General features: G+C 37.4%; 2 protein-coding genes across 7 annotated transcripts in view; one reads left to right on the top strand and one right to left on the bottom strand.

The window, feature by feature from the left end:
• Positions 1-16,815, bottom strand: part of USP54 (ubiquitin specific peptidase 54) — a 118,820-nt gene that overhangs the window by 74,469 nt on the left and 27,536 nt on the right. The window contains exon 1 of one of the 6 annotated variants that reach the window (XM_073878800.1): positions 2,918-3,560. The exons of 4 other annotated variants lie outside the window; for them this stretch is intronic. The gene's annotated coding sequence lies outside the window, so the exon portion shown is untranslated. Of the gene's footprint in view, positions 1-2,857; positions 2,889-2,917; positions 3,561-16,815 lie in introns of those variants that run through there. One more of the 6 variants, XM_073878805.1, reaches the window with a different exon arrangement.
• LOC112807678 (small ribosomal subunit protein eS27-like) lies at positions 5,250-15,046 on the top strand. Its single transcript, XM_025850606.2, has 2 exons — positions 5,250-5,450; positions 14,647-15,046. The coding sequence occupies exon 2, from the start codon at positions 14,724-14,726 to the stop codon at positions 14,904-14,906; it is 183 nt and encodes a 60-aa protein (XP_025706391.1). The 5' UTR covers positions 5,250-5,450; positions 14,647-14,723; the 3' UTR covers positions 14,907-15,046.

The following is a 16,815-nucleotide window of genomic DNA, read 5'->3' as shown; positions in this document are numbered from 1 at the left end:
GACGATGTGGTATATATACACAATGGAATATTATGCAGCCATCCAAAGGAATGAGATCTTGCCATTTGCAACAACGTGGATGGAACTGGAGGGTGTTATGCTGAGTGAAATAAGTCAATCAGAGAAAGACATGTATCATATGACCTCACTGATATGAGGAATTCTTAATCTCAGGAAACAAACTGAGTGGTGCTAGAGTGGTGGGGGTGGGAGGGATGGGGTGGCTGGGTGATAGGCATTGGGGAGGGTATGTGCTATGGTGAGCACTGTGAATTGTGCAAGACTGTTGAATCACAGATCTGTACTTCTGAAACAAATAATGCAACATATGTTAAGAAAAAAGAAAAAGAAGATAGCAGGAGGGGAAGAATGAAGGGGAGTAAGTCGGAGGGGGAGACGAACCATGAGAGACGATGGACTCTGAAAAACAAACTGAGGGTTCTAGAGGGGAGGGGGATGGGGGATGGGTTAGCCTGGTGATGGGTATTAAAGAGGGCACATTCTGCGTGGAGCACTGGGTGTTATGCACAAACAATGAATCATGGAACACTACATCAAAAACTAATGATGTAATGTATGGTGATTAACGTAACAGTAAAAAAATTTTAAAAAAAAGAAAAAGCCATTCTGCTGGCAACTTACAGAAATAGAGACTAATGATAGTCACACCCTATTAGGAAGGAGTAGTTATTTATAATAAATCGTTTCCCAAAGAATTGTCTAAATACAGCTCCTTACCAATTGGGACGTATTGCCTCCCTCCCAGGAACTTCATTAATCAGTACTTAACCAGTATATCTGTACTTTATTAGAATACAATATAGAAAGTTACACTGTCTTACACTCAAAAGATGCTCAATACTTGTTAAATAAAAGAATAAACGAATAACTAAGCTTTGTGAAACACATTTTTCAGTTTAAAGATTAACTCAGTTATAAGTATGATAAATCATCTTTCTGTCTCTTCCCTGAATCTACTGTCTAAATCATATCATACCTAAATCACACGTTCTGTTTCCAAAAGGTCTGTGGAACAAAGATACTCTACTTTATGGCCAGAAGGACTAATACAATGTTCCTTCTCAAACACACTGCTAATAGCACCAAACTAGTAACAGCAGGGGTTAAAGGAAAGAGAATCCACAGCAATTAAATTAGGCCCCAAAATGACAACTATATTAGGCAAAATGATAACTATGAGTTGCATGAAGTTGCTCTATATTATCCTCTGGCTCAATAACTTAGAGCTAGAGATTTTTTCCCTTAATTTTTTAAGCCCCTAAGGTTTCTTAAGTGCTTGATTGCAACTACGCACTATTTATGAATCATTATAAATACACCACTACCCAAATTCTTTCGGCACAAACAATTATGAAGGCATGATGGCTCTATCAACAAGAGGAAAATAGGAAGGGAAGCCACTGACTGCACTCATTACTGCTGGGAGAACACTGGTACTGAATGGCACAAGCAACTCCAGTATGAGAGACTAATAAGCACATGACTGGGAAGGTGACAGATACCAAGAAAAGAACGGCATCTATAAAGAACCCCAACTCTATGGGGGCAGGAGATGGAGGAATGGGCAGGGATCCCCTGAAATCTACTCTAAAAGCCTTCACAATACTCAAACAAAAACAGGCTACCAGACTCCAGGTTTTGAGCCAGTTCAAATCCTAGCTCTAATACTCAAAACTGAGAGACCTTCAGCAAGTTATTTAGCTATAAAATTGTAATAGCAGTCACCACTTAATGAACACCAACTCTGAGCTAGGCCCCATACACATGGTATGTCCTTTAATTCCCACAACTAATCTGCAAAATAGGGATTATTCTCATTTTGCAGAAAATAAAAATCCATGTTCCTTCTACCCATGCATGACTGCTTCCCAGTCAGTCTGGTAAGTACTGGATGGAGGATTATCCCAGTGGGATAATGCTACCTATGTGGCAAGGTTGTACTGGGAATTAGAAGTAAATGCAAAGTACTTAGCACAGAAACTAGCACCTGCCACATCACAGAAACTCAGGAAGTCATTATTGTATAAGTGCAACTATCACTTGAATAAATGACTCAATTGAACAGCAATTACATCCCACGAACAAGTTTTCCCTCATACTGTCTACCATAAAAATGACTTTAATTAGCAATACTTTTGGAGAAGCAAAGGTGTGCACACGTACAGCTTCTTAGTTGAGGATCAAAACATACAATCCAAAGAAATAAAAAAGTCCATTATCAAGGTGATATTTGACTCAATCTGAACACTAAATATTAAATATTTTACTTTCAAAAGCATTATAGATGTCACACCTCAAGGGAGCAGGAGCTAATGAACAAATCTAACTTCCCCAAAAATAATTCCCAGAAGCATCTGTTATCCTGAAGTACTCAGCAAACCATTTCCCAGAATTAAGAACATATTACTAAAATCTTAATGAATTTTGCCAAAAACATTCTGCTGAGAGGAAAAATAATCATTCTGATTTTAGAAGCAAATGCTACTTTCCAGCTTAGCCACAAAATAGATCTTTTCTTCATTATTACTTTTATCAGTATGTTAATACTGAAAATAAATAGAAAAACATCACAAATATACTTCCATTTGAAGGAAATTTAAAATATTAAACCCATAACATTTGCTTTAATGTTAATGAGCTCAAGAAAATCCGTAAGAATGTTTTTTTAAACCAGTAATAAAAATCAAATTTCCAAAGCCTTAATAATTGAAACAGGAGAGTAGAGCAAAAACAACAGTCGTATGACAGAGCCCTCCTCAAAGTTAAGAGAGTCTTACAACCTCAATTTCAAAGTTTAAACTTTTGCTATTAAAAGCAACACTTCAGAAAGACTGACCAGACACAAAGACGAAATCCCTCCATCCACTTGCAGTTTTGCCACAAGGACAGTACTTACCAGACAGCACGTTCAAACTCCAGCAATCCCAAGGGCATTTGTGGGGCAAGGGATCCAGGAATGAGGAGGGCCAAGGGAAGAGCCTGAGTTGTGGGGAGGGAAGGGTACAAGAGGGAGGAGACAACTGCAGCTAGCAACAATGGGAAACTGTGAATCTAAACCACAAAGGCTTCCTGCAGAACAGGACAACAGGGAAAGGGCAATTCTTTTTTACCACCTACCAGGAACTCAGAACTGACAATTCATGATAAAGCTAAAAAGATGGGGCCTCCAAATAAATGTAAACAAAGTAAACTTAAGAAAGTAACCAAAAGTAAGTTGAAAGGACATATCACAAACTTCATAGAGGCTTAAGAAAAACAATTAGGAGGCCGTTTTCTCTAGGGGCATTCCTGATGACAAAGGTCAGCAATGTAACAATGAAGTCTGCAGAGTAGCAGCTGCTTCCAAACAGAGGGCCAGCCCTAAAAAACAGTCCTTTGCACTACACTCAAAAGGAGCACTAGAAGAAGACACATTCATAGTACTTTAGAGAATAACCAAAACAATGTCATTGTTTGATTCCTTAACTCAGAATTCCAAGACTGTCTGACTTAAATTATATCACTTTAATAGGCAAAACACCTCCTTAAACAAGACACACTCTTCAAGAAAGTTATTGTGTGAACTGAGCTTTTGAATTCAAGAATCAATTCTAAAATGCTTGGGATCTCAAAGGTTCCCAAAACCAAAGGCAAGGACAGTGAAAGATCTCCACCCCTCTCCCAGGGAAGAAGCCAAGTTATATCACCAAGAACAAACAGCAGGCAGAGTCCTGACTCCAAACATGTGATCAGTCAGGCCAGAACTTACATTTGCAAGCAGGGCACAAAGGCCCCAGAGGACCAACACACACCCTTCTATGTATTACACCCAGTTATAAAACAACTTTATTGAAAGGAGTTGTTTTATAAGCATACTGATTTTAAAAACTCATCAGCAGAAACCCTGCCAAATATGAAGGTCTGTTGTAGTTCTACAGGTTGTGAGAGAAAATATGAGATTTAATTAAGATTTATTGGTAAAATTGAACAGATTCAGGCACTGCCCAAAACTAATTAAGTAAAGTACTCCTTTCACAACAGTAAGAGTGCCCAAATTAAAAAAAATAAATAAATAAGATACTACTGCTTTTCTTTTGCTAACCATTAGCATTCTAACTCAGGTCTCCTAGTGGTAGGTGGGGGTGGAGATGTCATTCCAAAGTGTGAAATACAGGATTTCTATTGATCAGTGCTAAATGCAAAAAAACGAATGTACAAATATCAAGGTCAAGCTCTGTAATCAAGTCTTTCAGTGATGGTTATACATTTGTTGTAGGGCTAATCAAATAAAACTAGAGTAATTGGGGAAGAGTTACAGATCTTCAACCCTGGCTACAATGAAACTACATAAATGACTTTTCATATATTAGCCAGGCAAGGGAGGTGATCCACAGGAAAATCTCACCCTAACAGATTGTAATCTGTTTTGAAGCCCCTCAGAAAATACTTCATGTAAAACTCTTCTATATAATCATAATCCACCTTGTATATAACTATTTCTTGGACCAGCGGGGCTTGAACTCACAACTGTGAGATTGAGACCTGAGCTGTGATCAGGAGTTGGACACTTGACCAACTGAGCCACACAGATGCCCCTATTTCTTGACATTTCTTATTTCCTTTTCAAGACTGCACAGTAGATTCTGTCTCACATAGAGACAACCCTGCATCAACCACTGGGCCTCTCCACCTAAAATAAATTGAGTAACTACAGGTGTCTGCTATATAAGTGTCAAACTGCACGTAGGAGAGTTTTTGTGAGCATGACTGCTAGGTCAAGAGGGAAAGTGATATATATGGTTTCAGAAGTCATGTTTATTTATGTATTTTTTTTAAATGTCCTGGGATCCTAAAGCTGGATGACTGGTTACAACAGTACTTTTTAAAATTGTACTTTAACAAAACTCATCATATTGTTCAAATACTATGCAAGGAGTATTACATATAATAGCCTTCTTTTGACCATAAGAGACAAAGACCTCAGAAAAAAATATATAAATATCATTAGCAGGGAGAAATTACCTCTAAGACTTGAAAAAGGTAATCAAGAGAAATGGGGAGTGGGGGCAGGTTTAATGGAAGAACACAGGGTAAAAAGTCCCTACTTGGTCTGATACCACAACCTTTCATAATTGGTCTCCACTAGCAAGCGAGGTAGGGCACAGCAGAATGTTCAATTTAATGAAAGAACATTCTGATTCTCTTAAAGTCATAAAAGAGAAACAGAATTTCTCTGAGAAAAACCAAGGTGACTCCCTCCTGGAGTAACCCCAAAGCAAAACAATTTTTGTTGGTTTTTATTTCTGAGATGCTAATGATAATGCTGATGTTGGCAGTAAAAGCAAGAGCTGAGTAGGAGCCAAACTGGAAAATAAAAGCCTCTTGGTTCTAGCACTCCAGAGGGTAGGGAGGAAGTCTTTGGACTTTTAAATAAACTGTGGAGGATTGAGGTAAGGAGGAACAGGGTAGAGACTGCTTTGTATCAAGTGGAAGCCCATAGAAACAGTAGCATTTGATCCCTGGGTTATACGCTCACAGGAAAAAAAAAAAAAAAGCTTAATTCAGAGCTGTAAGACTGGAGTTTTAGAAAATGAAACTAAGATACAGATTGATCTTAGTCAACAAGGAATCCCCCAAAACTATTCTAGCTTTTTGACTCTATATTCTAAGGGAGAATATACTGGAAAGTCCATGAAAAACAAGAAAAACTATACAGCTAATTTGTATCTAGTTTTTATTCTTAGTTTATTCACAGTGTTGATAAATAGTGTGTTTACCTTAAATATCCGATCATTTCACTTAAATACATATTACTGAGAAGAGGTATATTGTAGACAAAGAGAAAAAAGGAAAAAAAAAACTGATTCTAAGGGCACATTGTGGAGAAACTTTGGCTGTTAAGCACAGGCCTATGCAGTAAAACCATCCAAGAAAACTTGTGTATTTCTCACACAAATGGACTCTTAAAAAAAGAGGAAAGGGGCACTGGGGAAGCGTCATTCTCTTAATTTCAGCTGGGGTCATTGTGGGCTCCAGCCAGTGCTGGGTGTGGAGCCTCCTTGGGATTCTCTCTCTCCCTCTCCCTCTACCCCTCCCAACCCCTGCTCATGCACATGCTCTCTTTCTCTCAAAAACAAACAAACAAAAAACACCAAAAAATAAAAACAAAAGAGGAAAGGCAGTCAGAGACCATTTATTTGGGTTTCCACTACTCCAATATCATCATCATTTAAATTCATATATTAAATTACATCTTGCATCCTAAAAATTACTTCAAATAGCATTATTATTATGAATATTAGCCAACATATCTCTAGAACAAGGGCTTAAATTTTCTTAAATTAGACTGAAAGCTCCTAGAAAGCAGTAAGAATGTGAAATATCTCTCAAGTACACTGTGGGATCATCAAAACCTAGTCTCACAGAAAGTAAAAAAAATAAATCTGTCATTCCCTTTTATTTATTCATTTGTTTTTAGAGAGGGGGGAGAAAGAGAGTGGGGGGGAGAGAGAGACAGGGAGGGGGGAGGGACAGAGGGAGAGGGAGAGAGAGAATCTTAATTCCACTATTGCATATTTACCCAAAGAAAACAAAAAGCCTAATTTGAAAAGATATATGCACCCCTATGTTTATTGCAGCATTTTTTACAATAGCCAATATATGGAAGCAGCCTGTGTCCATCAGTAGATGAATGGATAAGGAAAATGTGGTGTGTATGCAATGGAATATTACACAGCCATAAAAAAGAATGAGATTGTGCCATGTGAGACAAAATGGATGGACCTAGACAGTATTGTGCTAAATGAAATAAGTCAAGCTGAAAAAGACAAATACCATATGATTCCACTCATAAGTAGAATCTAAAAAAAAAAAAAAGAATAAACAAATGAAAAGCAGAATCGGACCTATAAATACGGAGAACAAACTGATGGTTGCTGGGAGTGGGGCAAAATGGGTGAAGGGAAGAGGGAGGCTTCCAGTTATGGAATAAATAAGTCAATAAAAAGCACAGCATAAGGAATACAGCCAATTATATTGTAATATTGATGTAATAGGACAGATGGTAGCTACACTTGTGGTGAAAACTTGTTAAATCACTAAGTTGTACACCTGAAACTAATATAACATTGTGTGTCAAGTATACTCGAATAAAAGGAAAAGAAAAAAAGGAACCAAATTGAGTCTACAGTTGTGGTAAGCTGTCAGCAGAGTAATTTATATTTTTGGCAATATTGTTTCCTGAATTATTTTTGGTCCTAACAGTTATGAAAAGCCTCTGAGACTTCTGCCATACTTCAGCAAACTTCAACTGATTTTGGGTAGAGTTACTGATAATATGTTAAGATGTACACACTAAATTTTTCCCTATGTTCAACTGAACCTTAAATATCAAATGGTTGTGCCAGGACAATTCAATGGGGAAAGAATAGTCTCGTTAACAAATGGCATTGAGGCAACTGGATATCCATATGCAAGAAAATGAAGTTGGAATCCTGTGGCACACCACATGTAAAAATTAACTCACAATGGGGTCTCAAATATCCAAAGGAATGAAATAAAACTATAAAACTTTTAGAAGAAAATATAAGCATCTATCTTTATGACCTTGAGTTAGGCAAAGTCTTAGACATGACATAAGCAGTAAAAGAAAAATAGAGGAGCGCCTGGGTGGCTCAGTCGATTAAGCAGCTGCCTTCAGCTCAGGTCATGATCTCAGGGTCCTGGAATCGAGCCCCCCGTCAGGCTCCCTGCTCAGTGGAGAGCCTGCTTCTCCCTCTCCCTCTGACTGCTGCTCTGCCTACTTGCGCTCTGTCAAATAAATACATTTTTAAAAAATTAAATTAAAGAAAAAGAAAAGAAAAAATAGATAAATTTGACTTCATCAAAATTAATAAGACAACCCAAAGAATGGGAATAAATATTTGCAAATTACATATAAGGGACTTGTATCTAGGATATGTAAAGAATATATAAAGAATTCTTACAACTGAATAATAAAAACAATCTAAATTCTAAATGGGTAACTTTTAAAACCCCAATTTAAAAAGAATCTGAATAGATATTTCTCCAAAGAAGATATATAAATGGATAATGCCATGAAAAACTGCTCAACAACAGAGTATGGAAAGAGACAGGAGTGACTTTACACTGGAGAAACCTGATAACCAGTGCCTTAGCCAGGTGATCAAGCTCAGTATCAACAATGATAAATCACATCAATAATACATACCCTTGATATGATATGATGAGAATGACACTGTATCTCTGTTATCTTCTACTCAAAAACCTCGACCCCAGTCCAATCATGAAAAAAATATGAGACAAATTCCAACAGAGGGGCATCTTACAAAATACTTGACTAGTACTCCTCATAACTGTCAAGATCATCAAAAACATCAAAGTATGCAAAACCATTATAGCTAAGAGGAGCCAGAAAGAACTGACAAGTAATGTAATGTGGAATTTTTTTTTTTTAAAGAGTATTTGAGAGAGAGAGTGCACAAGCAGGAGGGGCAGAGGAAGAGAGAATCCCAAACAAACTGCACGCCAAGTGCAGAGCCCGATGCAAGGCTCCATCTCATGACACTGAGATCACAACCTGAGCCAAAACCAAGAGTCCAACACTTAGCCAACTGCACCACCCAGGCACCCCTGTAATGTGGAATTTTAGATAGGAACTTGGAACTGAAAAAAGATATTAGGTAAAAACTGAAGACATTTGAATAAACTATGGACTTCAGTTAATAACAACATATCAATATTGGTTCATTAATTGTAACAAGTGTACTATACTAATGTAAAAAATTAATAATAGGAGAAACTATGGGGGGGGCACCAAATAGGAACTCTTTCTACACTCTGCTCAATTTTTCTATAAACCTAAAACTCTTCTAAAAAATAAACTATTTTTAATAATGATAATAATTTTAAGTATACTTAAAAGTATTTTTTAATAATTTTTTTAAAGATTTTATTTATTTATTTGAGAGACAGAGAGAATGAGAGAGAGAAAGCACATGAGGGGGGGGAGGGTCAGAGGGAGAAGCAGACTCCCCGCTGCGCAGGGAGCCCGATGCGGGACTCGATCCTGGGACTCCAGGATCATGACCTGAGCCGAAGGCAGTCGCTTAACCAACTGAGCCACCCAGGCGCCCTTTAATAATTTTTAATAATAGTTTTTAAACACAAGTTAAATAACAACAAAATCAAAATCAAAATCACAAGGTGCCTGGGTGGCTCAGTCGGTTAAGTGTCCGACGATTGGTTTCAGCTCAGCTTATGATCAGGGTGGTGAGATTGAGCCCTGTGACAGGCTCCATGCTCAGTGGGGAGTATGCTTGAGATTCCCTCCCTCTCCCTCTGCCCCTCCCCCGACTCACATTCTTGCTCACTCTCTCTCAAATACCTCTTCATACTCACTATGATGACTATAATCAAAAAGATAATGAGTGCTGGCAAGAATATGAAGAAATCTGAAACCTCCTACACTTACGGTGGAAATGTAAAATGGTACAGCCACCTTAGAAAACAGTCTGGCAGATTCTTAAAAGATTAAACATAGAATTACAATATGACCCAGCAATTCTACTCCTAGCCATATACCCAAGAGAAATTAAGACATGTTCATTCAAAAACTTATACACAAATGTGCATAACTGCATTATTCTTAATAAAGTGGAAACAATCCAAACTTATACCAACTTATGAATGGATAAATTATGGTATATTCATACAATGGAATAGTATTAAGCCATCAGAATAAAGTACTGATATATGCTATAATATGTATGAACCTTGAAAGTATGCTACGTGAAAGTAGTCAATCACAAAAGACCACCAGCATGATTCTAATTATATGAAATGTCCAGAACAGGCATAGCATTTCTTTTGAGGGTTATAAAAATATTCTAAAATTGATTGTGGTGATGGTTCTTCAACTCAGTGAATATATTAAAAACCATTCAATTGTACACTTTAAGTGGGTGACTTGTCTGGTATGTAAATTATATCTCAACAAAGCTGTTTTTTAAGAAATCACAGTTTCTCTTTTTAAAAACAAGGACACTCTTTATTTCATGTCTGTGGTTTAAATTAGGTCCCAATAAACAACAGCAGCTGCCACCTGGTAAACTAGATGGCTTCAAATGCTTGGCAAACAACTTCTGTGTGTATGAGATTTTGAACAGTTGTTTTTAAAGAATACATAAGCAAAGAAAATCAGTCTGTCAGTACATTCTTACACTCTGACGTTGTCATTTAATTCAGGACAGAATGCAATCACCATTTCCCTAAATCAAGAAACCAACAATAATACTATGATTACACTTATGTCCAAAGCAGATGGAGACAGATAATTCACTCTGACAAAAATAAGGCTGAAAATACCGTCAAAGGGGCACAGCAGCAAAAGTCAGAGTGCATGTCTTATGTTTGCGTGGAAAGACAGAACAGATGAACAAAGCAGGCTGAAGTGATATTCTCTGGGCATATTCTTTGCTAAACAATTACAAACATTCCCCCACATGTCTGTAGAAATCCTTCCTGTGGCTTCTTGGGCATATTTCCCTAGAGTACTCCCTCAGAAGCTGACCTAAAACCATCTGTTTGAGGGGCACCTGGGTGGCTCAGGTAGTTAAGTGTCTGCCTTCAGCTCAGGTCATGATCCCTCGGGTCCTGGGGAAGAGAGCACTGGGCTCTCTCTGCTCAGTGGGGAGCCTGCTTCTCCCTTGTCCTCTGCCTGCCGCTCCCCATGCTTGTGCTCTCTCTCTCTCTCTCTCCCAATCTCTTTCTCTGTCAAATAAATAAATAAAATCTTGAAAAAAAAAACCCCACATCTGTTTGATAAGCAATCTGACGGTATCCAGGATTCACAGAAAACAGAGCTAAGAATCTTTGGTGGGTGAAAAGAGGACAGAAGAAAAAAAGTGGGCAGTTATTTACCTTCACTGAAGGGACATAAATACCACTCCTGAGTTGGTGATCTGAACTAGGTATAAGGAAAAATAGAGAGATGACAGCACAGCATTAATGGTTTAGGAAAGGAAATTAGACCTTTGTGACAACTTATTTCCTTTTCTTAAACAAGCAAAGAATTTAAATGTACAGTTCACAGAAAAAAACAGATGACCACTAAAGATAGGAAAAATGTCCTATCCATTTATAATTAAAGAAATGCAAAAGGAAGATACATATATCATTTTTCAGATCTCATATTGCCAAATATTTAAAAGTTAGATAAAATCAGTGTAGATAAAGGTACCATTCTCATTTATTCTTGGTGGTATTAAAATAAATTTGGCAGTATTTCTCAATTTTAAATGCTTCTAACTCTGTTTCAGCAATTCAACTTCTAGAAATTTACCCAGCAGTTGCAAAGATAAATGTAAATGTAAATTTATAGTTGCACTACTTGTAATAAATAAAAACTATCAGGGTGCCTGGGTGGCTCAGTCGTTAAGCATCTGCCTTCGGCTCAGGTCATGATCCCAGGATCCTGGGATCGAGCCCCGCATTGGGCTCCCTGCTCCATAGGAAGTCCACTTCTCTCTCTCCCACTCCCCCTGCTATGTTCCCTCTCTCGCTGTGTCTCTCTCTGTCAAATAAATAAATAAAATCTTTTTAAAAAGGATCTCCTTTTAAAATAAATAGCTAGCTAGCTAGCTAGATAAATAAATAAATAAAAACTATCTGTCAATAGGGGACTGGTTAAATTATGGTCTCATTTGGGAATATTTACAGAAAAAATAATATATATAGGATTTACTTCAAAATAACCATGGGATTTACTTCAAAATAATCACATGTTGACTAGGGGGAGTAAGGGGGGAGTACAGATAAAACACGACTGACTATGTTTTTAATAATTTTCATGAGGCTGGTGATGGGTACATGTGGTTCATTATACTCTTCTCCTTATTTTTGTATATGTTTGAAATTTGCCATAATAAAAATATACAAAACTATGAAACAACAATACCGAAGAGGATAGTGGATAAAGGTACTGACCTACATAACTTTGGAAATCACTGGAGTCTGTTAGACTAAAAGCACAGGGAACCACATATTAGCATTATACTCTAGCTAATAAAGCTGTTTCCCACAGGTGTACAGGTTAACAATTCTGAAACCACTATACATGTTTACTGAACCTGAACAATTAGGTAACTGAATGGTGGATGGTAGAAGGTTTCTCACTTTTGGAATGGGAGATTACAGATGAGCAGGACGAAAAGGCTAAATAAAATGATCCATGTGATAAGGGATTAGAGCTAGAATATGAACTTGTGTTTAGCTTAGTAAAAATACAGATGGTTACATCTAGAAATATTTATAGATATGTATGTATGCATATATACATATATTTACTTATTCAGTCAGCTGAGAATGCTTAGAATCAATGAAATCCCAGTTGTAACAAGCACACCTAGAGACAAGATCTTAGTTTCTAACACCACTCTCCAACAAAAGAAACCCAGGTTTCTTGGAGAAATGGCTGATCCCAAGACTGGGACAGGAAATACACAAGATGAGCTGAGCATCTTGTAATGTCAGAAACTAAGGAAATGCTAAAAACAAAAAGATCCTAAATTTACAGAGGTATATCAAAGGGACACAGGAGACTAACTGAATGAGCTTCCAAAAGCCAAATGTGATTATAACCTAAAGTACAAAATAAATATCTCTGAGTTTATACTGATACTAAGGAAATGATTAAACAAACAAATGGAGAAGAAGAAATTTCCCTTGCAGAAGAATTCCAAATAATTTATATAGATACTCCACCTGCAAGGATGGGGACCATAAATCCCACTCCCTAAGTGCATGGAGATCTCCCTTCAAAAACTACAGCATGGAGGGGCACCTGGATAGCTCAGGCACTTAAGCACCCAACTCCTGATTCAGCTCAGGTCATGATCTCAGGGTCGTGACAGCACGCCTCCGGTCAGGCTCTGCACTGGGCATGGAGCCAGCTTAGGATTCTCTCTCTCCCTCCCCCACATTCTCACTCTCTCTTAAAAAAAAAGTACAGCATGGGAAATGGGAAGGGGGAGACTAACTTCAGTGGAGAAACCTGTCAACCTCAGCCAGGTGATTAAGGTCATTATCAACAATGATAAATCACGTCGATAATATATACCCTTGATATGATGTGATAAGAATAGCACTGTATCTCTGTGATCTTCCACCTGTGAAAATTAAAAAAGGGAAACCTCATTAAAGTGGATCTGGATGCTAGAAGGGGAGGCTGGAAGGCAGAGCTGTACCACTCAATATCAATTACAGGAGGAATTGTCAATGACAAATCCAACTGAAGAATCATCACTGGAAAAGAATCATCAACTACAGGTCCCAACAGAGAAAGATGTACATTGCATCTCATATAAAAAATCTACTAACTCTGCAACTCAGGCAATGAAAAATCACCCTACTCTTGCTTTTCTCCAATGGACTTTTGTTCAAAACAACTCCTCCCAACTTCCTCTTTCTCCATAAAATAATGTTCCTCTCCTTTGTGAGATTTGCTTATGGCTTTGCAATTCTGTTATTCCCAAATAAACCTATTTTTGCTGGTAAAATAAACTGTTTGCTGGTAAGGCTGTTTTATTTTAAGGTTAACACACCCAAAAACCACAACCCCAGTATAATTATGAGAACAACATCAGACAAATTCCAAAAGAGAAGCATCCTAAAAATACTTGACTCCTCAAAACTATCAAGGTCATCAAAAACAAGGAAAGTCTGTGACAGCCAAGAGAGCCTAAGTAGACATGACTACTAAATTAATGTGGTGTCCTGGATGGGACCCTGGACAAAGAAAAGACATTAGATAAAAATTTGAAGTCGTTAATAATAACGTATCAATATTAATTCATTAACTGAAATAAATCTACTCTAATATGTTAATAATAATGAAAACTGGATGAGGAAGTATATATAGAACTCTGTACTATCATCTCAATTTTTCGGTAATCTAAAACTGTTCTAAAAAACAAAACGTGGGGCGCCTGGGTGGCTCAGTCATTAAGCGTCTGCCTTCAGCTCAGGTCATGGGATCGAGCCCCGCATCGGGCTCTCTGCTCAGCGGGAGGCCTGCTTCTCCCTCTCCCACTCCCCCTGCTTGTGTTCCCTCTTGAGCTGTGTCTCTCTCTGTCAAATGGATAAAATCTTTTAAAAATAAATAAATAAATAAATAAATAAATAAATAAATAAATAGCGTGTTTTAAAGCTTATGAAAAAAGGATAGACACTTAATAAAAATCAGCAGTGCATTTTTTAAAATCTCATGCAAATGAAAAATTGTGTAACAGGGGTGCCTGGGTGGCTCAGATGGTTAAGCATCTGCCTTTGGCTCAGGTCATAATCTCAGGGTCCTGGGATCAAGCCCCACATAGGGCTCCCTGCTCAGCGGGGAGTCTGCTTCTCCCTCTGCCCCTCACCCCGCACATGCTCTGTCTCTCTCTCAAAATTTTTTAAAAAAATTTTGTATAGCAGAGAAAAAATAAATCTCATGCAAATAATTTCTAGTGTCTTTACTACTCCAAAAAGGATATATCCCAGTGAAATGCTGTCTCATAAGAACTAGCCTAGATAAAAATTATAAAAATGTTAAGTTTTTTGTTGTTGTTGTTGTTTTTTGCTTTCCAGTGGTGACAACCTCCCCATGAGAGGACCTCCTCCACCCATCCCCAGAGGAGGAAAAGAGTAAGCACAAGAAGTGCCTGATGCAGAGCCCCAACTCCTACTTCATGGATGTGAAGTGTCCAGGATGCTACAAAATCACCACCATCTTTAGCCATGCACAAACAGTAGTTTTGTGTGTTGGCTTTTCCACTGTCCTTTGCCAGTGTATAGGAGGAAAAGCAAGGCTTACAGAAGGATGCTCCTTCAGATGGAAGCAAAACTAAAAGCACCCTGATGGAATTAAGGTCTTAATACTATTTGGAAGCAATGACCAAGTCTGTAACTGTCACTGAATATACATTATTTAATATCTACAGTGTATAGCACTGGGCCACATGATTTAAAAGTTAAATTCTATGTAAAATGCACCAGTAATTTTTTTGTTTTTGTTTTTTCTGGACATTCCCTTAACACAAGTCACTAGGTAGTATTTCAGCAGCTCCATTCAAGGAAAGAGCAGTATGAGTCTTAGCAAAAATGAGTAATCATTTTTCACTTCAGACTATTTTAACTGTGTATCAATAATACTTGCCTCTATTTGCATAATATTTATAGTTTGCAAAGCATGTATGCCCACCTTCACATGACACCACCCCACTCCAGGAAGGCCTCCAAGCTAAACTCACACTCCTGGTAAGCACCCCATAGCATTGCATTAATCTCTAACTTAACCTCCATACACTGTTAGTGATCTGATGAATGTTGTGTCTTACCCCAAAAGCTGTAAGCGACTGAGCCACCCAGGCGCCCAAAGCTGTAAGCTTCTTAAGGTTAGGTATCATGCTGTATTAATCTTTGAGTCCCCAGGGCTTAATGTTGTACCTAGAATATTTTAGATGTTTAATTAATATTTGATGAATGAATTAAAAACTCTGTGAATTTTATAATCTTACATTTCTCAGCAGGGTTCTGATTATACTAAACATTTTAAATAATGATACTGGTTTTGTGGGTGTCACTATTTTAAATTGTCATTATTTAAAACAAACAATAAACAGGGGCGCCTGGGTGGCTCAGTCGTTAAGTGTCTGCCTTCAGCTCAGGTCATGATCCCAGGGTCCTGGAATTGAGCCCCACATCGGGCTCCCTGCTCCGCAGGGAGCCTCCTTCTCCCTCTCCCACTCCCCCTGCTTGTGTTCCCCCTCTCATTGTCTCTCTCTCTGTCAAATAAATAAATAAATAATCTTTAAAAAATAAATATATTGGGCGCCTGGGTGGCTCAGTTGGTTAAGCGACTGCCTTCAGCTCAGGTCCTGATCCTGGAGTCCCGGGATCGAGTCCCGCATCGGGCTCCCTGCTCAGCGGGGAGTCTGCTTCTCCCTCTGACCCTCTTCCCTCTCGTGCTCTCTATCTCTCATTCTCTCTCTCAAATAAATAAATAAAATCTTTAAAAAAAAAAATAAAAAAAATAAAAAAAAAAAAATAAAAAATAAATATATTAAAATAAATTTTAAAAAAAGAATTAAAAGCACCCTGAATCAAGATGAGTGGGAAACTGTCCCAATAAACACATTTTGGATAACATATAGATGGATAGATAGAAAGATAGATAGATATAGATATTAAATCTTAATACAGACTGGTTTAGGGAATATTACATTTTTATTAAGTACTCTGTACCTATGCACAGACAGGACAAATTAGAGGACATTAGAACTTATTCATCCTTAAGATCAGAAGAAGGAAACAAAGATTCTCTGAGATTCAGCATGATAATACTTACATTATATGATAATGTAGTCTCTATAAATTGTGTAAGTAGAAATGTGGTATATTTTAAATGCATTAGAAAATATTGCTCTTTAAATACTGTTGATATATTATAAAAAACAAAATCTCTTTTTCTTTTGCAAATTTGATGTCCACATAAAAAAGGTATAAAAATATTAAAGTAGAGCAAATGGTGATGAATGGAATAAGAAGGAATGAAGTGAGACTATTGATTCTATTTGATCTTTAAAATCCTAATAAGAGAATTCTATATGGAACTTCTCATCTCATGAACTATATCTTAAATATTTTAATTCATTAAATACTTACTGAGCCTACTTACTACTATAAGCCAGATATAGTGCTAATATTAGAGATACAAAGATGACTAAAATCGGGATCTTCAAAATGTTCACTAATGAG

The sequence above is a fragment of the Callorhinus ursinus genome, unplaced genomic scaffold (genome assembly GCF_003265705.2).
Source record: "Callorhinus ursinus isolate GAN/ISIS: 27379988/994484 unplaced genomic scaffold, GSC_fseal_2.0 scaffold31, whole genome shotgun sequence".
In the NCBI taxonomy this organism is placed as follows: domain Eukaryota; kingdom Metazoa; phylum Chordata; class Mammalia; order Carnivora; family Otariidae; genus Callorhinus; species Callorhinus ursinus.
Note: the sequence above shows the minus strand (reverse complement) of the source record. Positions and strands in the feature narration are given on the sequence as shown.